Source organism: Globicephala melas, chromosome 12 (genome assembly GCF_963455315.2).
Source record: "Globicephala melas chromosome 12, mGloMel1.2, whole genome shotgun sequence".
Lineage (NCBI taxonomy): Eukaryota > Metazoa > Chordata > Mammalia > Artiodactyla > Delphinidae > Globicephala > Globicephala melas.
The window spans coordinates 61,126,600-61,152,789 of NC_083325.1; the positions used below are offsets into that span (position 1 = coordinate 61,126,600).

Consider the following 26,190-nt stretch of genomic DNA (forward strand, 5'->3'; position numbering starts at 1 on the left):
AAGATGAGTAAGTCATGGACTCTGCTGCATAGAGTTTTTTGTTGTTGTTTCTTTAGTATTTATTTATTTGGCTGCACCGGGTCTTAGTTGCGGCACACGGGATCTTCGCTGCGGTGTGGGGTATATTTTTATTAGTGTGGCGTGCATGTGGGACCTAATTCCCTGACCAGGGATTGAACCTGGGCCCCCGGCATGGGGAGCGTGGAGTCTTAAACACTGGACCACCAGGGACGTCCCCTCCAAAGAGCTTTCTTTCTTTTGTTTTTCCTACCCTTCTTTCCTTATATGAAAGGTAGCACACTATATTCTCTTCTGCACTTTGCTTGCTTTTTTAACCCATAGCTTCACTTTAATTTGTTCCATGGCTTTTTTTAGCTTATTGGCTTTCTGTTTTCTTCTATGAGGAGCAAACCTTAAATGACTGTTGTTTTCCCAAAATTACTGCTGCATAGTTTTATTGCATTTACTAAAATCATACTGTATTTACTTAAATCTTTTTTTTTTTCTGAGAAAAACTTGGATTTAAACCTGCCACTTATCAGATGTGTGGCTCTGGGACAAGTAAAACCTCTGAGTCTCTATTTTTCCTTCTAAAAATGGTGCCTTCACATCTACTATCCCAATTAAATCCCTCAAAGATAGAGCCAGGCTCGTGAAAGCCCCTCGGGAAGGCCAGTTTCTCCCCTCCCTTCCTCTTCATCCCCACCCCCTGCAAACCTTAGGCAGCTGCTAACAGCTCCTGGCCGCAGGGAGAAACTTCACTGTGGAGAATTCTGGACCTGGTAACCAAAAGCAACACATTACAAAGACTTCTTGTTTTTAGGAAGCTGCTTAATCTGAATGTTTCCAGGTGATTTATTTAGAAACCTCCTTAGAAAAGGAGTCAAACTAAAGTAAAACTAATTTTCTCCATTCCCAGTTTTTTCCAGAAAATAGATTTATTTAAGAGAATTTATAGGCAAAGCCCTATTCAGGAGGAAAAGCTAAGAAAGCTCCCTTTTAGTTCCCCAAGTATGCTTTGTCGAGATGCAACCTTACTCCTTAAACCATGGAGAGGGGTGAACACCAGCTGGGAGCCGACACTGCCCCATCCCTCTCCTGTGACACACATTGAGAATCAATTTTAGTATAGCTTGCTTTAAGGACCTTGGCCTCAGAGCCAATCATTCTGCATATGGTTCTTCAGGCAGTGTCTCCTACCTGATCTACCCAGGCAACACCTAAGCACCATCCCAGCCCAAAGGCTGCCAGGGCACCACTCCAGGTGTGGTGAAGGCAGTGTAGTTGCAAACATTCATAAATCTGAAGAGGGAACTCTTCGTTTGCACTCTGCTCCTTAGTAAGAAAAAGTTGTCCAATCACTGGCAGATCATTTGTAGCTGGGGTAGGTGACTGGGGTAGGACTCGGCATTGTTGTGGATATGCAGAATCAGGGGCACCCAGAAACCTTTTGGGGGACAGTGTTGTGGTAGGGAGGGCTTCCTAGGGCATCTGGAAAAAAACAGCTGCTGTCAAGTGGCCAGGCAGTCCCTACGCAACAGGGGTCACTGCCATGGCCAGGTGGGTGCCACGCTGCAGTAGGTTTGGCAGGTCAGACACAAGGACCCAAGTGGATGAGGTCAGTTTACTCCACAGTCAGCCCCCTTGTGCCGAGGACAACACAAAAGCGAAAGGGGCCAGATGACAGGCAACATGAGTGGGGACAGGGCACCAATTCTAGAAGGCAGTGAATTCACTTTATAGGCTGCAGCTGTACCCTAAGGAGCGGCCAGGTGGAAAGTCCGTGGCTGAGAAGAATGTTCTGTGAATGCGTCCTACTAGATGGAGAGGCGGACAAAGTGACTGTGACAGCACCTCACTAACTGCCCACCTTGCCATGTTCCTGGGATGATGATCTCAGGCCATTGCAACAAGACGAGGGGCAGCCTGCAGCGGAGCCTTGCCCACGCGACCTATGTGGAGGTGTGCAAGGATGCCAGGGCGCCACGGCAGAGCCATTTTCCTAAGGCGGCCACCCCATCATGTTCCACGGAAGGAAGTGGACATGAAAAAGGTTTCTACCGTCGAGTCTGCAGTTGGGGGGTATGCCTGGCAGTCCTGAACTTCCTTTCACCCAAGGAAATTATCCCCAGATATAATTAGAGTTTGGTCAGAGGAAATTTCTTAGAGCCACTTGTTTCTAAAATGCTTAGTTTTTGTCAATGTCCAGAGTCCCTTGAGAGTCAAAACAGTTCATTTACCAAATACCTTCTCTTTAAAATAAAAAGGTTGAGGGAGGCTCCACACTGGGACTCCTTCCTTCTCCCCCTTCCTTCTCCAGATGGATATCGTATCTGCCACTTATTCTGTGTTTAAGGGCCTGTCAGCAGATGGACTAATACTGCCTGAGCTGGTGAGTAACTCCTACGTAATGATCAGGAAAATAGGAAAAGGGACATGGAAGGCAAAAGGCAACTTAGAACTTCAAGTAACAGTCCAGCCTCCCAAGATCTTGGATTTGATGCTGCAGAGTAGCAAATAGTTTTGTGTGTTTTCAGTGATATGCTAGCACCATTCATGGAACGTTGGGACTGCATAACTGATGTCTCAGATTGATTTTACCCTCGTCACCAGAATATCCCTAGGCACCCCCAGCCTGGGTGCAAACGAAGTCATGTGAACGATAATTACTCAGTGCTGTTGGCTGGCCCTCACTGATATACTGCAGGACCAAGTATTTTGCGGGGGTCAGTGAGGGATGCCCCAGATCCGCTCATGAACAAGGCTTGCCAGGACCATCTAGGCTGCCACGCATGTGGGCGACTCCCCACTGAGGCTGCCGGGTGGGTGGGTGGGGGCCTCGACTGGTATTTGTCTTCAGAGATCTTTGCTAACTGGCCAGGATTAGAGTGACTCTGGGATGAAAGGGTTGGTTTTCCACTTCAAGAGAATGCCTCCTCTCTGTAGGTAGAAGCATGTGGGTGTTCCAGGCCTTGCATTTAGGTCAGAGGAGCTGGAAAGATCCCCTGGAGTTTCCACACTGCCGTTGTCCCCCAGTTCAATGAGGGTATTCTCTTAGGAGGAAACTAAATTACACCACCACTTTGCCATTTAGAAAACTTCGTCTGCTCGTTTATTTTGCTTGGTGCATGTCTTAGTCATAACCACAGCAGTTTGAACCTTCGACTTGTCCCTGTTCCCTCTTTGGCTTTAAAATGCCACACAATCCCCCTACTGAGATTGGATAGAAACTCCCTTTTACTATAATTTCAAGGAGAACTTGTAGAGTATTAGGATAATTGAAAAAAAAATCGATATCATAATATCAGGGTACAGGTTTACAGATGCCTTGGGGATGTCAGACCAACAACAATTCAATTGATTTGGGGTTTTGTTTTGGTGTTTGCACAGTTTCTATGGCTTCCAGAGCCTCACAGTTTCTGTGTCCTGGGCAGTCATGTAAAGGCTCTTTGTTGAGAACTCAGATTCCAGTTTGCCATTAATCTGAATACACCCTGCTCACCTCAACCAAGTGTGAAACTGGAGGAGTCTCAGAAAGGGGCTATTCAGCTGAAATTGTATTTTTTATAAGAAAGTCTCAGCTGCCACGCCGAGTAGAGTGTTTGCTTACTTGGGCAGTTTATTGCCTGTGGGCCCAGTTTGTGTAAGAGCGATGGCAGGGATGAAGTTAAGCTCAGTATTTTTCAATTATAGGACATTTAAAAAACAAAAACGAAAACTAAAAACAAGAAAGAAAGAGAAGAAGCAAAGCCTGCATTGAAATTGTGATCTTTCAACCTTATTTGTTTTCCATGTAGATGGTTATTTAAACAGTACTTTTCTCCTCAATTAGGTCTTCATACTAAAAGCAGAGATGGATCCCAGAGGCAGCACTTCTTCCTCCCTGATGGTCTGAACAGTTTTCAATGGCTAATGGCCTATAAACAAGTAATGTCTTGTAGCCATTGAGGCCAAGAGAAGTGAAAAGGAGTCTTTGACAGTTACTGGTTTTCTTGGATAAAGCTTCTAAGCAAAACAGGGAGACTGCCGTGCCAGAAGACTCTGTTATTCAGCCTGCATTTGGTTTTCCAAATTCGGGAATTTGTGGACATCCATGTGTCAGCATTCAAGACAATTTGATGCTTCAAGGAACCTCACAAGGTTTTTAAGTGCAAGGTGATCAGATAGAATGATGTGAGTGCTCATCCCGAATCAGCCACACCAGCTTGGTTTGCTGGGTAGCCCTGCTGAAGGAGGCTGCACGGAGAGGTCAACCCTTAATGGGTGGGAAGTTTCACTCTGTTCCCTCTCTGCAGGCTGGTGCAACAATTTCCAGATGAAGCTCATTCTGGAGGAGAGGAGAGTGAGAGAGTTACCTGGTCCTCCTGTCCTGCTCTTGTCCTTCCTCTCCTTTCTGAGACTCTGCCATCTCCCTGACCCTGGAGTTCATGAGTTTCCCCAGGTTGCTTCCAAAAATTCCCCCTTTGCTTGAGTTACCGAGAGGAGAGTTTCTGTTACTTGCAACTGAGAGAACTTTAAATGACACAGCCTTCCATGGCCTGGCCCCTGCCTCTCCCTCCAGCTTCTTTTCCTGACACCCCTGCCTCAGCCTCAAGTTGCATGCTGTCACTGTGTGTCACACTGTTGCAAGCCTCCTTGCCTCCCTAAGCATCTTGGGCAGGGACCAGGTCTTATTTATCTTTGTACCCCAGTACCTGTCACAATGCCTGGCACATAATAGGAAGTTAAAACATGTTTGTTGAATGAAAGGAAGGTAAACAGAAGTGGGATTTTCATTTCTGCAGGAAAAATGAGAGCGTAAGGTGAGGAACAGAGTTTCCCTATGGGTAGATACCTGAAGAGGGTTCTGGCCCTAGAAAAGCAGTGATTGTAACAGACAGTAATGAACCTCAGAAGGGTTCGAAAGAGTGGTACAGTCCGCGTGGAATTAGATCCTCTCTTTCTTGCCATCATATCCTGTTTCTCTCTTCCTGAAATATCTCTGCCTCCCATTCTACCAGTGCCATTGTATTAGGGGTTGGAACTGTCAGGTTATTTAGATTCAGAGTTCTCATTCCCTGCATTCCATGTCCTTGGTGATGCGTGTGTGTTGTGTCCCCTAATGGGAAGGGACTAAGGACATCACTGGAAAATAGGTGGGTCAGGATTGTGCATCCAGAGAGCCTAAGTCTATCTGAGCAACTCAGGGAAGGCTCCAAAGAGGAGGCGGCATTTGGACTGAGACTTGAAGGATGATTAGGAGTTTAACAAGAGGATGGGGAGCCCAATGTGTTCAGGGAGCTACAAGGACTACGGCTGTAGATTAAAATCACGCAGCTTAAGTGAGGGCAGGAGGAGTGATGGGGGGAAGTAAAGTTTGCACTGGATGTTTAACAGACTCCTCACTTTGTACATTTAATAGACCCTGAGATACAACTTAGCAGAATTATACATACATTTTAAATTGCCAAGCTTACTAGAGAACCCCCTATGCAGCCACTTTGGTTATTTCATGTGTCACCATCATAAGAAGCAAAGCCGTTAAGTATATAGACCCTGGAGTCAGGTTACCTGGGTTTAATTCCCAGATCTGCCTCTCCTAGTCCTATGACCTTGGGCAAGTTACTTGACATCTTCATGCCTCTGGTGCATGATCTGTAAAATGAGAATAATAACAGTACTTCTTGCAATAAATCATAGGGATAAATGAGTTAATACATGTGAAGCCCTTAGAACAGTGCCCAGCATGCAGCAAACACTCACGAATTGTTAGGCACTTCATGATTATTTCTCTCATGAGGTTGTTTGCAGTCGCCAGTCATGCACTCTGTGCATAACCCCATGATATTAATTATACGATTTTAATTGTTCATTTGTGCATGGTTTCTCACTGGACTGTGAATTCCTCACAGCCATTAGTTGAATAAATATCTCTTTCCAAAGTAATTGAATTCATGCATTCAAGCATATTTCCTACTTACTACATTTATATATTGGTAACCCAAGGGAGCACTTCTCTTAGGATGGTGACTAGAAGATAACATTATATTTTGGAAATTCCTCTTTCAGGCTGGAAAATCCTTGGTCACAGAAGCATTTTCTTCTTTATAAAACCATGTTGGTCCCCCTGAGACTGCCACTGGAAAACTTGCTTCAGGGAGGTTTTGTCCCGTTCAAAGGGTTTAAAGAGCCCAGAGAAACAAGAAATATCTGAACATGGTCAGTTTGGCTGAAAATTTTTAGTAGAGCCTTGTTGCAAAACTTATAGCCAAGAAACCTCTTTCAAAGAGCCTTAACTCTCAAGAGATGGGCCAATTAAGATGAGCGGAGTTTAGACATCACTTGCATCTGGAGAAGCTGGTCCGATGCTCCTCATCCGCTTGTTTTGGTTGACTTGGAGGAGAAAGGGCACGGAAGAGGTTTCCTGCTGAGACCATAGAATCAAAGATAGAGTTGCCTTAGGAGATTGGCTCCGAGTCTGCAGGACCCAGAGAGCTCCACAAAGGCTGGACCAGAGCCCCCGAGTGTGCAGAAGCAGGTGTGTGTTTGTGGGATGCCCCGAAGGCAGTCAGATGAGTCAGGACACTGGAAGATAGGAGATCTGAATTCTAGTTTTATCCCTTCGCATCAGCACAAACTTCTTAAGGCCTGGGTTTCCTTTTTCTTTTTTCTTTTTCTTTTTCTTTTTTTTTTTGCCATTGAAGAGTTTGATGTAGATTGTCTCCAAAGTTCTGTTTTTTGTGTTAAGATTTCAGTGTTGGCCCAGCAGTGCTGGGCACAGTTTAGGTTGAGCAAATTGGCATTTATATGCAAGCCTCCCATGGCACCCCTCACCACCAGGACCCTTGTCTCCACCCTGCTCCGTGGACCTCACCCAGCCCCACCTGCACTGCAGCCTTCCCACTTGAGCCCCCAGAGGCCCAAGCCCTTCTTGCCCGCTCTTACCTGAAGCCTGGTTGTCTTCCTCAACCCCCCGAGTGGGGGCTCCTTGTGCTCTCTCACCCCACGTGTTTCAGGCCTGGAGTCGGGATGGGTCTGCTCCTAGCTCCCTTGAATCTGGCCTCGGCCCTCCAGCCCTGTCACTGCTGTCCTCTCCCAACCTCCTAGTCACCTCTGTCCTCCGCTGAGCATCCATGAGCTTGGCTCACTGCTTCTCTCTCCATCCTGACTCCTGTCACCATCTCTGGCGACTGGAACATCCACACGGACAATTCTGACCACACCGTAGCCTCTGAGGACCTCAAGCTCGGAGCACTTCACCTCTGATGGTCCACACAGCAGGTACTCAAATACGTGTTGACAACATGTCGACAATGGGCACATTTGAAGAGGTTTCATTTATCTTCAAAATTATGATACCTGTAACTAGGGTGACCATATAATTTATTTTCCAAACTGGGACAATGAATGAAAGAGAACACCAAAATAATTAAAATTATGTTATTTTTGGAAGTATTTACTTATTGATGACAAATTGGTTTTTATATTAAGGACCCTGTAAAATAATTATATTCCAAAACTATTTTCCAAAATAAAATTTTTCTTCAAAAAATTAACTTGTGTACATTGAAGCGACATTGAAAAAAAACTTTATATCAATTATCTGCACATTCAAAATCATAGGCAGAATAATTGTTCCTAGTACTTATGTTCTTTAATTAGTTTCCTAGCTAAATCTGTCACTAATAATATGTCACTGGTATCTTTATGAAGAATTTCCTTTTTGAAGCTAGTTTTCGTATTCTGAAGGTTTTGAACAAATCTGTTTGCAATTGCTTTCGAAATAAATCTATCGTTAATAAATTTGAAATTGCTGACACCTTTCTCTGTAGACCACAACATTTTTAATTGACAGTAACTCCTCAGGTATTGAGAATTGGTAAGTTCTATGCAAATTCTGCTAAATGGATGCTATTTTCAATTCAGAATTTCTTATGTCAATATTTTGTCCCAAGTATTGACACAGGTACTGTCTTTTGGCCTCCATTCAGAGTAGCATTCTCCAGCACACATTTTTACAGGGTATAACTTGTCAAGTTAGTCATCTCTATTTAGGATTCTTCTGAATGTTTCCCTATGGTGTATGTAATTTCACATCCTAATAAATGAGTCCTTGGTAGAAGCCAGAAGTAAAAAAAAAGTGGAGTTCAACCAAACCCATGCCAGCTTATTTTAATGCAACTAGTAATAACAGTATCTAGTTAACAAATGAAATATGCAAGACAAATGCTAAACTAAATGGGACTCAACAACAACAGGCATAAACAGGGGCTCTCCCAGGAAACAGCTCTAACACTGGCCCCTCCGAGGCAGCTCAGTAGTTCTCAATCCTGGCAGCATATCATCAGTACCACCTGCCAATGCTCAGACTCCCTTCCCAGAGACTCAGCTTTCACTGGATTAGCGTGGGGCCTGGGAACAAGCATTGTACTCTCAAGTGATTCTAATGTGCAGCTCGGGCTGAGAGTGGCTGCACCAGCCTGATGCACCACTTTTAAAGCCAGGTCAGTGTGGTCCTCCAGGGCCATTCCCCAACTGCTCCATATACTGCAGGAACACCGTGATTCTGATAACAGAGAACAGGGAGGTAAATCAGGCGCTGCCGTGCTGCTGTCACCTTGTCTCTGCACCCCCCGTGGGTGCGCTGTCACCTTGGGCCAGGAGAGAGTGCACGGCAGGTGCTCTGGGGCATGAGTAGAGCAGAGAGGTGGCCCTGCCACAAACCCTGTGAACACTACCCATGACACGGTCAGCATGATTGCATGAAATCCTGTCAAACATGTAATTAAGCATCTCCTATATTGTCATGACAAAAATGAAACTTGTGGAGAGTTACAGAATTCTAATGGGAAATTAAAATGTTACAAATCTCACAAAAGCTCTAGTTAAGCCTTCGTAAGTGCTGTGTTCTATTCTCAATTTTTATTTTGAAAACAATTCTCAAAATGTAAAATCCCCAGCATTCCCAAAACGATGGATTATTTTGGCTCATTCTACAAATTTATGATCACCTTTCTAACTCTGTGTTTCGAAGTATGAAACACCACACTGGCAAAGAAAAATAACAACATGTGGTTTCCAAGCCCTAAGTGCCTTGCTGCCCCACGTGTGTCCCATAAAGCATTGGGGGTTGTCCGAGAGCCCGTCGGGAAAGCGGCATCTGCTGGTGCTTTGCCTGCTCTGAATTTAGTTCCGGGGCCGTGAGTTGAACTCTGTACAAATGTTCTGGATGACCTTGGGAACCACTTTGTAGAGGTGGTCGAACTCGTCCACAAAGAAGGCGTGGTCCCTGGCAGGGTGAGTGGCGATGACTTCCAGCTCGTCCTGTGCAGCCCATGCCACGCCTATGGCATAGGTGATCACTCCTGTGGGGACAAAGGGTAGATGAAGCAAATGTCCCCAAGGGAAAGTACTGAAATGAATCCTTGCCTTCCTGCTGCTCTGTTGGCCATTGTGCTTGAAGGCAACCGAGTCCAAACTCAGAAATGTGCCCAAAGCATGAACATCTGCTGTATGCTAGCAGCAATAAAGTTGGTATAGTTGCTATCTCATAGGAGTTTACAATCTTTTGGAGAGAAAAAACAGGAAAATGGAGTAAATGCATGATAAGAATTTCATGTCCAGGAGCAGCATGGGGATGACATTTGGACAAGTGAAACTTTGGTGCCGTGCAGATTGTACCACATGGCACACACTTGCTCTGTGTGTAGAGGCGCACAAAATTCAGTCTTACATGCATCAAAAGTCCGTTCGAGATCTTTTAAATGAAAATGAAACTATGGGTAGTCAAATCCATTTCACCTGCCTTCACTAATCAAGGTTGTTTTAAGACTTGCATGTCCTCCAAGTGGCACGTAGCCTAAACAGTAAGATGTTTGTCCAAGTTGTACTCCAGAAACTTGGAGTCAGCTGTGAGCTGACCTTAGCGTCAGCTGCGTCTAGCTCAGCTGAGCTGGTTAAGACAGGATAGGACCACTGACCCTCCAATGGGGCATGCGCGAGTGCCCGCTTGGTGACCTTTAGAACAAGCGCAGAGGCCTGTAGCTTGGTTACGCCTGCGCAGAGCAACACTTACACACCTTTTTCTAATCACACTCCCCACGCCTCAGACCGCCCGGCTCCTTTACTTGTTATAAATACCCCGAGCTCTTTGCCCTTGGGGCGGTAGATTTGAGGCTGGTTCTCCTGTCTGCCTTGCGAATAAACTCTCTACTGCAAACCTAGACAAAAAAACAGTGGCATTGAATTACTTTAGGCTTGAGGGTGACTTTATAAGCCATAGGCTCCAACCTCATTCCCGGTGCAGGAACCCTGCTTGCACAAGGACCTGGAGAGCTGTGACCCAGCATCTGCTCCATCACCACAGAAAAGTAAGTGTTTACCGATAAGAAAGTGGCGGGCAGTGTTGACTGATGCAGGAGGTCATGGAAGATGAAAGGGAAAAGCGCTCTTTGGATTCAGAAGAAACAGAAACAAGATACTGGTAGCCTTTGAAGGGAGCAGTGGCAGAGGAGTAGATGCCAAAGAAACCAAGTGAATTGCTGTGAGTTGAGAGTGAAAAAGAAATGAAGATGTGGGGCAGCACATATAGCTGATTCTTTCCAGAAATGTGGCTATAAAGAGGAGGCAGGTGGTAACTGGAGCTAGAACACGGGGTCAAAGAGAATTATTTCCCTTTTTAGGAAGAGAGGGACTTGAGCTGGTCTAGATGCAAATGGGAAGGAGTATAGTAGGATTAAAGTGTTTGGACTGTAACATGGAGCAGGGAGGAGAGGAATTCGGAGGGCAGGGATCTGTTCTCAGTGGGGAAACAGGCTGCCTGCTGTGTGGTTCTTACCTGGTGAGCGGGTGCTTGACCTATTCCCACGCCCCCTCCAGGCTGGCCAGGGTGGGGTTAGCAAGATGGCCATGAGACAGAGGGCAGAGCCTGGGTGAGGGTTTCCGGCCAGGCTCCTCTCCCCCGCCAGCCACTCACAGGGCCCACATCGCTCTCTCCACCATCTTCCGGGTGCCCTGTCCTGCTGACCGGCGAGCCATCCACACCTCACGTGGTTCTGGTCTAAGCTGGCCTTTTTTTTGGCCGTGCCACGCGGCATGAGGGATCTTGGTTCCCAGACCAGGGATCCAACCACTGGACTGTCAGGGAAGTCCCTAAGCTGTTCTTCTGTTGTGGCTCGTTGAGCTGAAGTTAAGCTGCCCGTTCCTTCTCTTACCTCTCCAGTGTCTTTCCTCTGAACACGGTCCACATTGGGAAAAGGCAGCGTTGGGCTTTAGGCCCCTGCCAAGTGGCTGCAGAATGGGGCTTAGACTGACTAAGCCCTCGTTTCTGCTCAAAGATGGAAGGACTGCCCCGCAGTAAAGACAGCGTAAGCAGTACTAGAGATTTCTACTGGCAACCCAGCCTCGGCTTGGACTCTCCTAAGTGTTGGCTCGGACACTCCCACAGTGCTTATTGCTTCCATGTCACTTGCATCTATTGGTCCTTGTTCTTTAAAGCTGCCCAGAACATAACAGCCCTGATAGTGCCCAGGACATTTCCCTTGATCTTCACTTCTCCTGACGAGTAGGCCAAGGCTACCCTCTGGGTGAGGTGCAAAGGAGGGGCATCTAGGAAAATGAGTGAGTGGAGCTGAACATGAGTGGGACCAGACGTTTGGAAAAAGCAGGAGAGCCCTGGGCTTGTCGAGAGCTTCCCCACCTGCGTCCTCCCACTCACTTTGGAACTTTGGGCAGGTTGCTTCTGAGCCGTAAACCATCTTCCCTCTGCTGACATGAGCCCAAGGAGCCCTGTGAAGGCTGGCACGCAGGCCACCTGCCATCCCACCATTATGAGTGCTCCGCACAGGGCAAATCACTGGGCAGACCGTCTGAACTTGGTGTCTGGTTACTTTGGTTTCCAGAAGCCAGAACTGCTGGTTCCTAAAGGCTTGTTTATTTTTACACCCCTCCTTGTTTCAAGCAGGATTAAAAGCAGCTTTAAAGAATATGGAAAATCTTGCATCTGAACCAAGTTTAATGTAGGCAGACAAGAAAACTACCCCCACAATGAGTGAGTCTCTTCACTAGTACTTATCTACAGGTTTTTGGTTCACTGACCACTCAGTTTACTTCTGTTATCATTACTATTATTACTATCACTTGGGGTTTTCTCCAGGTTGTTTGTATTTTCCTGGTATTTTATGGCTCTTTCAAAACTGGTTATACATAGATTCTGTCAAAACATTAAATATGACCGATTTTCTAAATATTTACAAAAATAGTTTGCTCACTTTTCATGGTTGTAAACTTTCTGTTGCCCTCTTCCAAATTTTCATATGGAAATATCTCTTTAAATATTTTGAATGAAAATTTCTTTGAGGTCTCCCCCAAACCTCCAATATCTGGTTAGCAGTTGCTTACAAAAGTAGCACTCTTTTAAAACATCCATTTTCTTCAAATTTGTAACACAATTTTGTGGTCTTCAATGGAGATGAAAGCCATGAGTCAAATTCCTCTTCAGTGTGTCACATGTTGGTGTGCCCTGCCTCAGTGTGGGACCTTAACGTCGGCAGTCACCCACAGGCCGTGGTTTGCCGTGACACTGTGGAAGCCACCGTGGTGGCCCCTGCCTGACCCTTCTCTGCTGCCCAGTGGGGCCTGCAGTGTTGAACTACACCCCTAACACTCTCCCTGCAGTTCTGAACAGTTTATTAGGTGATAGGCAAAACCAGTGCATAGAGAGACAGTCCCTTCTTTGTCCCACTGGTCCACCAAGCCCCAGAGCGACGCTCAGCCCCAGACTGGTCAGCAAGACCAGCTCACTCACCCTCGTGATGGGCGACCATGGCCGGTATTCGGACATCGTCATAGGACCTCCCGTCAGTGATGAGGATCATTAATTTCCTCTTGTTGGGCTTGGACTTCTTGAAGAGCTGTTCCAGGGCGTAGTTGATGGCAGCCCCCGTGCTGGTCCCACCACTCCAGTACCCCACTCTCTTGATGGCGTTGAGGACGTCAGGCTTGGTGCTGTACACGTCGAACCCAAACTCCAGCCGCTGCTCGTAGGTGTACTGCACGGCCCCGATCCGCGTGTCCGTGTCGGAAATCTCAAACTCTTTGCTGAGGTTGGCCACAAACTGGAGAACCGTGCGGAAGTTGCCCGTCCCTACGCTGCTGGAGCCGTCGATAATGAAGCCAATGTCGGCCGAGTTTAAGCAGGTCTTGCTGCAGGCCAGTCGGTCGGTGTCACAGACCCGCTTCACCAGGGGCTGCACGGTCTTGTGGAGGCTGAACCAGTTCTGCACACTGAGCGAGTAGAAGCCGTTCGTTCTGCACACAGCCTGAAAGACAGGGGGAGGCCACCCGCCAGGTCAGGGGCCTGGCCACGCCCCCTCGCCACGCCCCCTGACCCTGCACCAGGCCTCCTAATGCGCTCTCTCCATCTCGGTTCACCCAGTCAGGTGCTCACCGGGGCAGAGACCCGTCAAGTTATCCCTGGACTCACTCCCACGCCCTCAGCCAGGTCTCTGCTTTTGTGGAGAGCCATCAGTCAAAAAAATCCACAGGGAGAGGGGAATCACTGGTTTCAGCTTCATATTTATGCCTCCTCAGGCCCCTCTGTTCATTTGTACTGGCAGCCAGCCATGAAGTTGGCATTGGTAGGCATCAACCCAGGAGAGATTAAAGAAAGCTTTTGTTGTGATTGGGAAAACAAAAGGCACGCATGAGACATAGCTAAAGAATTGTTTCCAGAGCAGCCCTGCATCCAGCAGGAAGGGAGTTCCACACGTGTCAGGCACCACTCTAGATGTTCTTAGATTATCTCACTAACCCCCCAACTTAACCCTACAGGGTGGAATTATAACCCCCTTGTCATGAAGGAACAAACCGAGGACCAGCTGTTAAGTGACATCCCTTGAATCCTTGAGGCCGGAACACAAATCTGTCTGCTCGTAGAACCCAAGCTCTGTCCTCTGGACAACTCTGCCTCCAGGCAACTTAATATTTACTTGTGCCCAAGTTTGTTCCAGAAAAAAACTCAAGAGACCTGCAAATAAACATTGAGCAAGCTGGTTGGTGTGTTCCTGGAAGTGACTGTTTCCCCCTTGCCGCTGCCTCTCTGGGGGACGGGGTGGGTGTGCGTGGGTCACAGAGAGAATCACAGACCTGATGGCTACAATCGAAGGTGTATAATTAAAACATTATTTTAAGACAAGAAATGACTTTAAAATGTCCTAGGAAATATACTTTAATTGGTTTGTAAAAACCTAATGGGGTTCATAAACCTTTCCATGGCTTAGGTGGCATATGAGATGGGCGTTGAGGCTGAGCTGAGTTGTAGCCAACGGATGGAGAGGAGGGATTCCCCACCAGGCAGCCTGAGTAAGTCACAGCAGGATGCCAGGTGGCTGGAGCTAGGAAGATGCGCTGGGAAGCTGGGTTAGGACCACACTCCAGAAGACCTTGGGAATAATGAAGGATTTGAAGCAAGGACCCCACAGGACTGGAAAAACTCTTCATAAACATGAGCTTCATTGTGAAATCTAAACTGGAGGGAGAAATAATAGATATAAAGTAGTAGCTTGAACTGGAGAGGTGGTATTGGGCATGGGAAAGAGTGGACAGATGTGAGATATGTGACATGGGAGCTGACAGGGTGTCCTGGGGTGACTCTGGTTGTCTGAGACAGCTGTGGGGCCCGTATGTACAGTCCAGAGGAGGAAAGAATTTGGGTGGGAAAGATGATGCACTTGGCATTTTGCATGTAACGTTTAAGGCTCTTGGGGACATCGGGTGGAGACTAGTCAGTCAGCTGGAAACAAATGGCTGTTGAGCTCCAGAGAGACCAGGGAGGGAGACATATGAGTGTGTCATTGCCTGTGGGCAAAGGCTGAAGCTGTGGCCCTGGGAGAGGTTCTGGAGGGAGAAAACCTAGTGAGAGCAGAGGAGAGGGCAAAGAACTGAGCCCTGGGGAAGTCTACACTTAGGGTACAAGACGGAAAAGAGGGCTTCCCTGGAGGCGCAGTGGTTGAGAGTCCGCCTGCCGATGCAGGGGACACGGGTTCGTGCCCTGGTCCGGGAGGATCCCACATGCCGCGGAGCGGCTGGGCCCGTGAGCCATGGCTGCTGGGCCTGCGCGTCCGGAGCCTGTGCTCCGCAACGGGAGAGGCCACAGCAGTGAGAGGCCCGCATACTGCAAAAAAAAAAAAAAAAAAAAGACGGAAAAGAGGAGAGAGCAAATGAAGTAAGAGCCACACCGTGTCCTAGAGGTTAAGGGAGATGAGAATTTCAAGGACAATGAAGTGCAGGATTCGTGCAGGGAGCTGAGCCCTAGTAGATCTGGAGACACAGAACACTAAAGCTTGCGGGCATCCCCCCACCCCTCCCTCCTATCCTCTTCCTTTTCTTTTTTTTTTTTAATCATCTTTAATTTCTTTCATCAGTGTCTTATAGTTTTCTGCATAGAGGTCTTTTGTCTCTCTAGGTAGGTTTATTGCTAGGTATTTTATTCTTTTTGTTGCAGTGGTAAATGGGATTGTTTCCTTAATTTCTCTTTCAGATTTTTCACCATTTGTGTATAGGAATGCAAGAGATTTCTGTGCATTAATTTTGTATCCTGCAACTTTAACAAATTCATTGATTAGCTCTAGTAGTTTTCTGGTGGCATTTTTAGGATTCTCTATATATAGTATCGTGTCATCTGCAAACAGTGACTGTTTTACTTCTTCTTTTCCAATTTATATTCCTTTTATTTCTTTTTCTTCTCTAATTGCCATGGCTAGGACTTCCAAAACTATGTTGAATAATAGTGGTGAGAGTGGGCAACCTTGTCTTGTTCCTGATCTTAGAGGAAATGCTTTCAGTTTTTCACCATTGAGAATGATGTTTGCTGTGGGTTTGTTGTAGATGGCCTTTATTATGTTGAGGTAGGTTCCCTCTAGGCCCACTTTCTGGAAAGTTTTTATCATAAATTGGTGTTGGATTTTGTCAAAAGCTTATTCTGCATCTATTGAGATGATCATATGGTTTTTATTCTTCAATTTGTTAATATGGTGTATCGCATTGATTGATGTGCGTATACTGAAGAATCCTTGCATCCCTGGGATAAATCCCACTTGATCATGGTGTATGATCCTTTTAATGTGTTGTTGGATTCTGTTTGTTAGTATTTTGTTGAGGATTTTTGCATCTATATTCATCAGTGATGTTGGTCTGTAATTTTCTTTTTTTGTATTATCTTTGTCTGGTTTTGGTATCAGGGTGATGGTGACCTCATAGAATGAGTTTGGGAGTGTTCCTTCCTCTGCAATTTTTTGGAAGAGTTTGAGAAGGATGGGTGTTAGCTCTTCTCTAAATGTTTTACAGAATTCACCTGTGAGGCCATCTGGTCCTGGACTTCTGTTTGTTGGAAGATTTTTTTTTTGCCGTGCGCAGGCCTCTCACTGTTGTGGCTTCTCCCGTTGCGGAGCACAGGCTCTGGACACACAGGCTCAGTGGCCATGGCTCATGGACCTAGCCGCTCCGCAGCATGTGGGATCTTCCTGGACTGGGGCACGAACCCTTGTCCCCTGCATCGGCAGGCGGACTCTCAACCACTGCGCCACCAGGGAAGCCCTGTTGGAAGATTTTTAATCACAGTTTCAGTTTCATTACTTGTGATTGGTCTGTTTATATTTTCCATTTCTTCGTGGTTCAGTCTTGGAAGGTTATACCTTTCTAAGAATTTGTCCATTTCTTCCAGGTTGTCCATTTTATTGGCATAGAGTTACTTGTAGTAGTCTCTTAGGATGCTTTGTATTTCTGCAGTGTCTGTTGTAACTTCTCCTTTTTCATTTCTAATTTTATTGATTTGAGTCCTCTCCCTCTTTTTCTTGATGAGTCTGGCTAATGGTTTATCAGTTTTATCTTCTCAAAGAACCAGCCTTTAATTTTATTGAACTTTGCTATTGTTTTCTTTGTTTCTATTTCATTTATTTCTGCTCTGATCTTTATGATTTCTTTTCTTCTGCTAACTTTGGGTTTTGTTTGTTCTTCTTTTTCTAGTTCCTTTGGGTGTAACGTTAGATTGTTTATTTGAGATTTTTCTTGTTGCTTGAGGTGAGATTGAATTGTTCTAAACTTCCCTCTTAGAACTGCTTTTGCTGCGTCCCATAGGTTTTGGGTCATCGTGTTTTCATTGTCATTTGTCTCCAGGTATTTTTTGATTTCCTCTTTGATTTCTTCAGTGATCTCTTGGTTATTTAGTAGCATATTGTTTAGCCTCCATGTATTTGTGTGTTTTACGTTTTTTCGCCTGTAATTCATTTCTAATCTCATAGCATTGTGGTCAGAAAAGATGCTTGATATGATTTCAGTTTTCTTAAATTTACTGAGGTTTGATTTGTGACCCAAGATGTGATCTATCTTGGAGAATGTTCCATGCGCACTTGAGAACAAAGTGTAATCTGCTGTTTTTGGATGGAATGTCCTATAAATATCAGTTAAATCTATCTGGTCTATTGTGTCATTTAAAGCTTCTGTTTCCTTATTTATTTTTATTTTGGATGATCTGTCCGTTGGTGTAAGTGAGGTGTTAAAGTCCCCCACTATTATTGTGTTACTGTCGATTCCCTCTTTTATAGCTGTTAGCAGTTGCCTTATGTATTGAGGTGCTCCTGTGTTGGGTGCATATATATTTATAATTGTTATATCTTCTTCTTGGATTGATCCCTTGAACATTATGTAGAGTCCTTCCTTGTCTCTTGTAACATTCTTTATTTTAAAGTCTATTTTATCTGATATGAGTATGGCTACTCCAGCTTTCTTTTGATTTCCATTTGCATGGAATATCTTTCACCATCCCCTCACTTTCAGTCTGCATGTGTCCCTATGTCTGAAGTGGGTCTCTTATAGACAGCATATATATGGGTCTTGTTTTTGTATCCATTCAGCGAGCCTGTGTCTTTTGGTTGGAGCCTTTAATCCATTCACGTTTAAAGTAATTATCGATATGTATGTTCCTGTGACCATTTTCTTCATTCTTTTGGGTTTGTTTTTGTAGGTCCTTTTCTTCTCTTGTGTTTCCCACTTAGAGAAGTTCCTTTAGCATTTGTTGAGGAACTGGTCTGGTGGTGCTGAATTCTCTTACCTTTTGCTTGCCTGTAAAGCTTTTGATTTCTCAGTTGAATCTGTATGAGATCCTTGCTGGGTAGAGTATTCTTGGTTGTAGATTCTTCCCTTTCATCACTTTAGGTATATCATGCCACTCCCTTCTGGCTTGTAGAGTTTCTGCTGAGAAATCAGCTGTTAACCTTATGGGAGTTCCCTTGTATGTTATTTGTCGTTTTTCCCTTGCTGATTTCAATAATTTTTCTTTGTCTTTAATTTTTGCCAATTTGATTACTATGTGTCTTGGCATGTTTCTCCTTGTGTTTATCCTGTATGGGTCTCGCTGCACTTCCTGGACTTGGGTGGCTATTTCTTTTCCCATGTTAGGGAAGTTTTTGACTATAATCCCTTCAAATATTTTCTCGGGTCCTGTCTCTCTCTCTTCTCCTTCTGGGACCCCTATAATGCAAATGTTGTTGTGTTTAATGTTGTCCCAGAAGTCTCTTAGGCTGTCTTCATTTCCTTTCATTCTTTTTTCTTTATTCTGTTCTGCAGCAGTGAATTCCACCATTCTGTCTTCCAGGTCACTTATCCGTTCTTCTGCCTCAGTTATTCCGCTATTGATTCCTTCTAGTGTAGTTTACATTTCATTTATTGTAGTGTTCATCTCTGTTTGTTTGTTCTTTAATTCTTCTAGGTCTTTGTTAAACATTTCTTGCATCTTCTCGATCTTTGCCGCCATTCTTTTTCCGAGGGAGGTCCTGGATCATCTTCACTATCATTATTCTGAATTCTTTTTCTGGAAGGTTGCCTATCTCCCCTTCATTTAGTTGTTTTTCTGGGGTTTTATCTTGTTCCTTCATCTGGTACATAGCCCTCTGCCTTTTCATCGTCTGTCTTTCTGTGAATGTGGTTTTTGTTCCACAGGCTCCAGGATTGTAGTTCTTCTTGCTTCTGCTGTCTGCCCTCTCTCTTCCTTTCCTTTTTAAACCTGGGGTCCTGTCTTTGGAGGAAGGTTTATGTGGGGTCCCACTGTACAAAATATACAAAAAATGGGCTGCTTTGGGGGGATGGGTGTGAGGGCCTGGATCTCCATCTGTTCTGCTCCCATCTCCTGCCAGGCATTTCCACAGAACTGAGGGGCAGCTGAGTTTGAAATCCTGATCTCCCTGACTTGATTCAATACCTTTTTCTTGTTTATCAGATCAGTTAACTTGCAGTGCATGTGTGCCCACGTGCATGCTCGTGTGAAGGCTTGTGGGCTGCCCAGTTGAGGTCCCCTGGGACTATAGGGGGAGCTCAGGGGAGTCTTTACTGTGAGACCTTGGGGACCCTGCTCCTCCCAAGGTGCTGATGCTGGGCCTCAGTTCATCAGGTACATGGTGGTGGTCGTGGGGTGGGGGGTTGCTTTGAGAGGATAACTGCAGGTTCCAGACTTACTAGTCTCTCACTGGAGGCCCTCCTACCTAGAAGTGAGCTTAACACCCATTTGAAGGAAAAAGAGACACAGCCTGGATGGCTGTTACAGCTTTGCAAAGTGCAGGGAATTCTTACGTTGGGTGGGTCTCCCACTTACATACCTTGTTTGCAAAGTTGGGCTCTAGCACGTACTGCTTCTCATTTTCAGAGGCACCTTCCATGGTGATGAAGAAAATGTTGATTCCTGACTCTCTTGCAAACCTTGATGCCTCTTCCACCTTGTCCGTGGGCCAGCCGTCCACCATCACCACGGCCACGTTGGGAGCACTGCCTCTGTTTCCATTAGATTTGGAAAAGAAGTTCTGAGTCACAAAGGAGATGGCCCGGCCTGGGAGAAAAAGAAAACTCGTGCTTGGAATGATCATGGAACTGATCATAGCAGCATAAAAAGATGCAGAAAAATACTCATTCCCTCCCTTGTTGGCTCGTTTTCTTTTTTAATCACATTAATTAGTTTTAGGTGTACAGTTCAGTGGTATTAAATGCACTCACAACGTCGTGGAACCATCACCACTAGCCGTTTCCTTCCCGTTTCATTTTAAGCCTTTAACTTCTAATTTTCTTTCTTTCTTTTTTTTTTTTTTTTTTTACAGTTTTACACCATTTGCGGCAAGCTGGATGGACCTAGAGATTATCATACCAAGTGAAGTAAGTTAGACAAAGACAAATATTATATATCACACGTGGAATCTAAAAAATAATACAAATGAATCTATATACAAAACAGAAACAGATTCACAGACATAGAAAACAAACTTATGGTTATCAAAGAGGAAAGGGAATCGGGGGAGGGATAAATTAAGAGTATGGGATTAACAGATGCTAATTATTATTCATAAAATAGATAACAAGGATTTACTGTAAAACACGGGGAACAATATTCAATATCTTGTAATAACCTATAATGGAAAGTAATCTGAAAAAAATATATAACTGAATCACTTCGCTGTACACCTGAAACTAACTTAATATTGTAAATCAACTGTACTTCAATTTTAAAAATTAAATTCAAAAAATAAAAGTTTTAAAGACCAGCAAACAGATGAGAAAAACTTTCATAGGAACGAAAGTGTCCGTTCTTTGCCTGGGTGCTGGAACCAACCTCACTAAGCCCCTGTGCCGTTTCCCAGAGTGTGGGGTGGGGGGAGCTGAAGTGACGGGAGCCTCTCCTTGGGCTACGGTGGCTCGGGGTGAGCCCGGTGCTCCAGCAGCCGCTGGGTGGGAAAGGCTGTATTCTGGGTTCAGTGGAATCTTGTGTCTAGTTCCACCAGGGGCATAGGTCTGGCTGGCTCGGGACGCGCTGCACCCACTAAGAACTAAGGTGTTCTAGCCTGGCTATGCCGCCTACTGGCCATGTGGCCTGGGTGGGTCACTCGGGGCCTCTGGGCCTAGGTTTCCATGACGACAACCTGCCTCAGCTGAGAGCAACAGTTGAGAGGGATAGCACAGCCTCCCAGCATGGCTTTCTCAAGCATATACTTCACACTGTCTAGGGTCTCCTGAAATTTTTTGGAATCAAGGAGGGTGATCAACTGTCCCAGTTTTCCAGGACTTTGCCAGTTTTAGCACTGGAAGCCCCATATGCCCCTGGGCAAACTGGGATGACTGGTCACCCTAGAGTCAGCATAGCTGCATATAATAAGGTAGGGCTCTTAACCTGGGCTCTGTGAACCCCTGGGGCACTGGGGGTGAGTACCCACAAATCCCCTGAATTTATACACAGTATTTTGTGTATATAAATATTTATTTGGGTACCAGGGCCATAGCTTTCAAAGGGGTCCCCAATCAAAATAAAAGTTAAGAGCTACCTTCTTAAGACATTAGGGTTAATGACATTACACTCAATGCTTCTTTGGTTTTGGCCAGCATCCTGGCTCCACTGGCTAGTATAATCTTACCTGACAAATGAAAGGATCAAATGGTTACATACTCAGTTGCTAGAGAAATGTCTCGGAGAACCCATGTGAGCTGGCTGCATAAAACACAGTTGCTAAGGGAAACATTGGCTGCTGAGAACTGCTTTCACAGCTGGGGCTGATTTCCCTCAAGGCCCAAGGCACCCAGCAGTCCCCCCTAGTTTAACGTTAACTGCCTGTAGACAGAGCACAGGGAGCCATCAGAAGATCACCTTGACCCCACCAATCTTAAATTTGGAGGTCATGGTCAATTTGTGCTCAATACATATTCCATCCACCTTCCAGCATGTCTTGAAAGCAGAGGCTGGAAATCTGAAAACTACATTGAGACTTCCTTGCAGCTAGTTCTGGATTTGTTTTAGTTTCATGAAATGATGCGCACACATGAGATTTGATTCTGCTGTTTCTGCTGACAAGTCTGTAGAGTGTTTGACTTCTCCAGGGAAGTGTTAGCAGAGGCGCCTGTGTTTGGTCACCAGCTTCCTTGGTGTTGAGAACGTAGGGTGCAGAGCATTCACTTTGTGGCTGTGAATGGAGCAGGCAAGGCATGGTTCTGTAGCTGGCAGCTTAGCAGAAACTTCCTGATCATGGTGGCTTCCTGGCTGAAGCAGATTCCTAAGGAGGCGGTGGTGGCAGAATTGAGAAAGCAATTTCCTGATCTTGGAAGAGGTACAGCTCCTTAGAGGTCCTGGTTCTGCAAGAAGCCTTGGGAAGCCATCTCCGAAAGCTCAGCCTAGAGTCCATTTCTTCAGTAATTCTCAAAACCATTTAATACCCTGAAATAAATCCCTTTCTGCTTAAACCAGCTGGAATGGGTTCAGTTCTCTAAACCCAAACCCAGATCAATACAGGGCAGAGATAGAACATGTTACCCACTGAAAGAATGATTTTATGCTGATTTTATTAATCCCATCAAAGAAACAGAATGTCTTCTGAAGTTTTAAAGTTTTTATTTTTTAAACAATTCTTTTAAAAATTTTATTTATTTTTGGCTGTGTTGGGTCTTCGTTGCTGCTCGGGAGCTTTCTCTAGTTGCGGTGAGCGGGGGCTACTCTTCGTTGCAGTGCGCGGGCTTCTCATTGCGGTGGCTTCTCTTGTTGCAGAGCACAGGCTCTAGGTGCTCGGGCTTCAGTAGTTGTAGCATGCAGGCTCAGCAGTTGTGGCTCGAGGGCTCTAGAGCACAGGCTCAGTAGTTGTGGCACACGGGCTCAGCTGCTCCGCGGCATGTGGGATCTTCTCGGACCAGGGCTCGAACCCGTGTCCCCTGCATCGGCAGGCGGATTCTTAACCACTGCACCACCAGGGAAGCCCCTGAAGTTTTAAAGTTTTACTGCATGATACATTACTGGAATTTCACTGATATAAGTATTAAACTGAAAAATCAGACATCAATTCTATCATGCTCCTGATGAGGTAATACTGGTTTGGTGTCTTGGATAGCAGTGACTTGGCCAGTGTTTATTTAGACTTGTTCAGAGATCAAAGGCTCTTCATTTGCCAGATGCTAATACACTGGTCTACAGAGACAAACACTGAGGTGGAGAGGGAAATAATTAATCAGGTTTACTGTAATTTTGAAGATGATCCTTCAAAGATAGTTCTATTCCCTGTGCGCGTTCCATGTCAAGCAACTGTGGCTCACTTCTCCACTTCCCTGGATTGCAATGGTACAGACAGGTTCCCCAAGAAGTGGACAGCCTTCCCAGTGCCCCCAAAACCAGACTACCATTTATAAATTAGTACACTGGCATGGGCTCATTGGTGGCCTTTGAGCTCGGTTCGTGTGAAACTGTTTCCTAAGGCCTGGTCACCTCTGGGGAACTGATAAAATGGAGTTTCTGGACCTGCCCCATTGAGGACTAGATCTTGACCTTGGAATTCCGGTACCCCACTGCCACCCCACCCCATCACCACCACCAAGGATCAGATAGAGACTCAGCTTGAAACAAAGACCATGTCTCTTGTTGCACAGTTATTACTATAACAGGAGCTAATTAGAAAAACACTCTCAAGGGACACTGTGGAGCTTCCTGAATGGAACTGGTTACAAATTTTACTTATTTTTATAAAAAAAAAGTTTTCACAAAATATAATGAAAAATAGCTGATGACTCGGAGAACAGTTGGGATAGTCATGATTGCAGTTCTACTTGTCCTGAAGAAAGCTGCCATCTGAGGAACCCGGCGTGCTGGAACTCTCCAGCATGTATGTGGTAATGATTTTTGCCCCCGAATCCATGATAATACTTGAGGAAAGATACAGATATTATGTGAGTCATTTCTTGAAGGATTATTTTGATTTTTTCCTTTTTCTATCTAGCATGAAAAGAAAGAGAACCATGGTAGCAAGAAGATTGACATCCGGATCACATACCTACATTAGAAAGCCCTCCTCTCTGGGTAATTTTCTCTATGGCTGTCTTCACATCCCGGGAGTTCATGTGAGTCTTGAGATTAAACTGGGTAACAGGGTTGTCTCTGAAGATTCAGAACAAGAAATAAAAATTAGCTGGAAAGTTATTACACTTTGAGGAAAGCAGAAATCAGAGCTGATTGTTTTAGATATGAACAGAATGGAAGCTGCTTCAAAGCCTTAAGCTGGTGTTTATAAAATGCCCCACTGTGGACAGAAGTAATGGGAGGACTGGGTCCTCCACAGTGTGTGTAGAGAAGATTGGGCTGTTTCGGGGCTCCGAAGGTGTGGGTTCTAGTTTTGACTATGCTGTTTCCTAGCTGTGTGACCTTGAGAAGTCATCTAACTTCTCTGGGCCTCAGTTTCCTCATCTAGATAAAAATAAAGGTCATAACGTTTATGTTGTTAAAGATCAGGACTGTTGTCAAGTGGGATTTTGCAAATGTCAGGATGTCCCCAGGCTGCCCCAGACCCTCCTTTCCAGGAAGAGAGTCTCAGCTGATAGCCACCCCCGGGTTACCCCAGCACTGGAACTGCATCTTAACAGCTGTGTCAAGGAGAAGACATCCCTTCATCTTTCTCACTCTGTGGCTCCTGTGACTGGGTGAGAATATTCAAATCTTACCCGGAAGGTCAACATCTATTTTGTTGAAGGCTGAAAAAGGTTAGCTGGAGAGGAGTTGGAGTGAATTAAGTGGAGAAACAGAATGAGAACCCTTCTCTAGAGCAGAGTCTCCTTGGTTAACAGGCTTGGGAGCAGCTGAGCAGGGGGTGTGGAATACCTTTCATGACCAGGTGGAAGGTGTGTCAGGAGGGACGAGGGCTCCGTGGGGTGGACGTGTGTGGTCACGCTCAGGATGAAGTGGGGATGCACAGTGAAATCACATCTCTCGAAGCACTGACACTCAGCCACTGGCAGCGCTTCGTGCAGGTGTGACCTCTAAGGTCACACGGAGCCCCCAACGCCAGAAGAGCCTGCACTTGCTTCAGTGCTCTGATGCTGCTGTCTTGAAATGCTTAATACTTTTTGAAAATGTGGAACTGCAAATTATGTAGCTGGTCCTGGCTGCAGATTACTAAGTCTTCAAGGAGAGGGAGAAGGAGACCTTTAAAAGCAAGTCTTTCCATAAACACCTGGAGTAGATCCAGGAAGAAGCAGGTTTCGGCAGTTTCAGGTGGGAATTCCCAGGCCCTACAGTGGATTCTCTGCCAGTCCTTTGGGGAACCTGGCAGTGCAGTCACCAGGAAGCCAGTTCCCCAGGACTTGAGAGGAGATATCCTCTGCCTCCCTCCCCTCCCCTGCTCCGACCCTATTATCCGACCCTCCTAGCTATCACAAGGTAATCTATGTCGGAGGAGAGTTCGGAAAGAGGCTGGAAGGATGCCCCTCTGTCCTCCATCTCATTAGTGAATATGAGGGACACAGGCTGGTTCTTGGGCAAAACCAAAGCAAACTGCCCAGAAGTCCACTTCTCTAAGCGAGAGGTGATGTGAAACTGGGAGGACCAACTACCTTCAGCGAAGACAAGGAAAGTTTAAGACAAGCTCGACTAGGGTGGGTGTTGGGGAAAAATCCAACCAGATGAAAAGCCCCCAGGTGAAAACTAAGTTCTAGTTCAGGATTAAACACAAACGAACAACAACAATAAAGCAAAGTGCAGAACAGAGAAATGTGGGCATTCTGGCTGAGCTCGACCTCACCATCAAGCCACATGCGAAGGCTGCGAACCGAACCGAGGCCGCTTTAACACACCCCACAGCTCAGGGCCCAGGGAGGGGGAATCACAGCGAAGGAACTCTAGTACTTTCACGGTTAGTCTTCTTTCCCTTGGGGCTCCAGGGCTTTCCAGTTTCTATTCTCACAGATCAATTTCAGTAACTGCTGTACTTGCCCCCTGGCCATCTAGGCTCAAAACTTGGACCCCATCTTTACTTGCTCAGTCATAGGACCCGTGGGACCTGTCAGGCACGTCTCCTACGTTCCTCTGTCTGGAGCACTTGCTTTTATCCCCTCCTCTGTGTTTCTGTGCAACCCTCTGAGTTCAGGCTCCCTTACTTCTTGCTGGTTCTATTATGAGTCTCTATGTCAGTCTCTGCAGTGCTGGGTATATGCCTGTCTGCTAGAGAACCCTTCCTCATGTTCAGCTCTAACTGTAAAACTTGGCTCAAAATCATCCGAGACTCCTATTGTTAAACTTCATATTTTGGCTTTCAAAGCCCATCCGTAACTGGATTCCAACCTAGCAGGCTCATACCGTTCTCTCTCTCACTCCCACCTATAGTCTACTTAGAATGAGCTACTCACTATTTCCTGGTTTTCTAGCCCTGTGCCTTTGCT

General features: G+C 45.6%; 1 protein-coding gene across 1 annotated transcript in view; it reads right to left on the reverse strand.

Annotated features, from left to right (window-relative positions):
* Positions 1-8,745: 8,745 nt before the first annotated feature.
* Positions 8,746-26,190, reverse strand: part of VIT (vitrin) — a 96,509-nt gene continuing 79,064 nt past the window's right edge. The window contains exons 12-15 of the mRNA XM_060309234.2: positions 23,814-23,917; positions 19,626-19,852; positions 12,785-13,298; positions 8,746-9,341 (exon numbers count right to left, since the gene is read on the reverse strand). Of these exons, the coding sequence (XP_060165217.1) occupies positions 9,166-9,341; positions 12,785-13,298; positions 19,626-19,852; positions 23,814-23,917 (1,021 nt within the window). The 3' untranslated portion in view covers positions 8,746-9,165. The remainder of the gene's footprint in view (positions 9,342-12,784; positions 13,299-19,625; positions 19,853-23,813; positions 23,918-26,190) is intronic.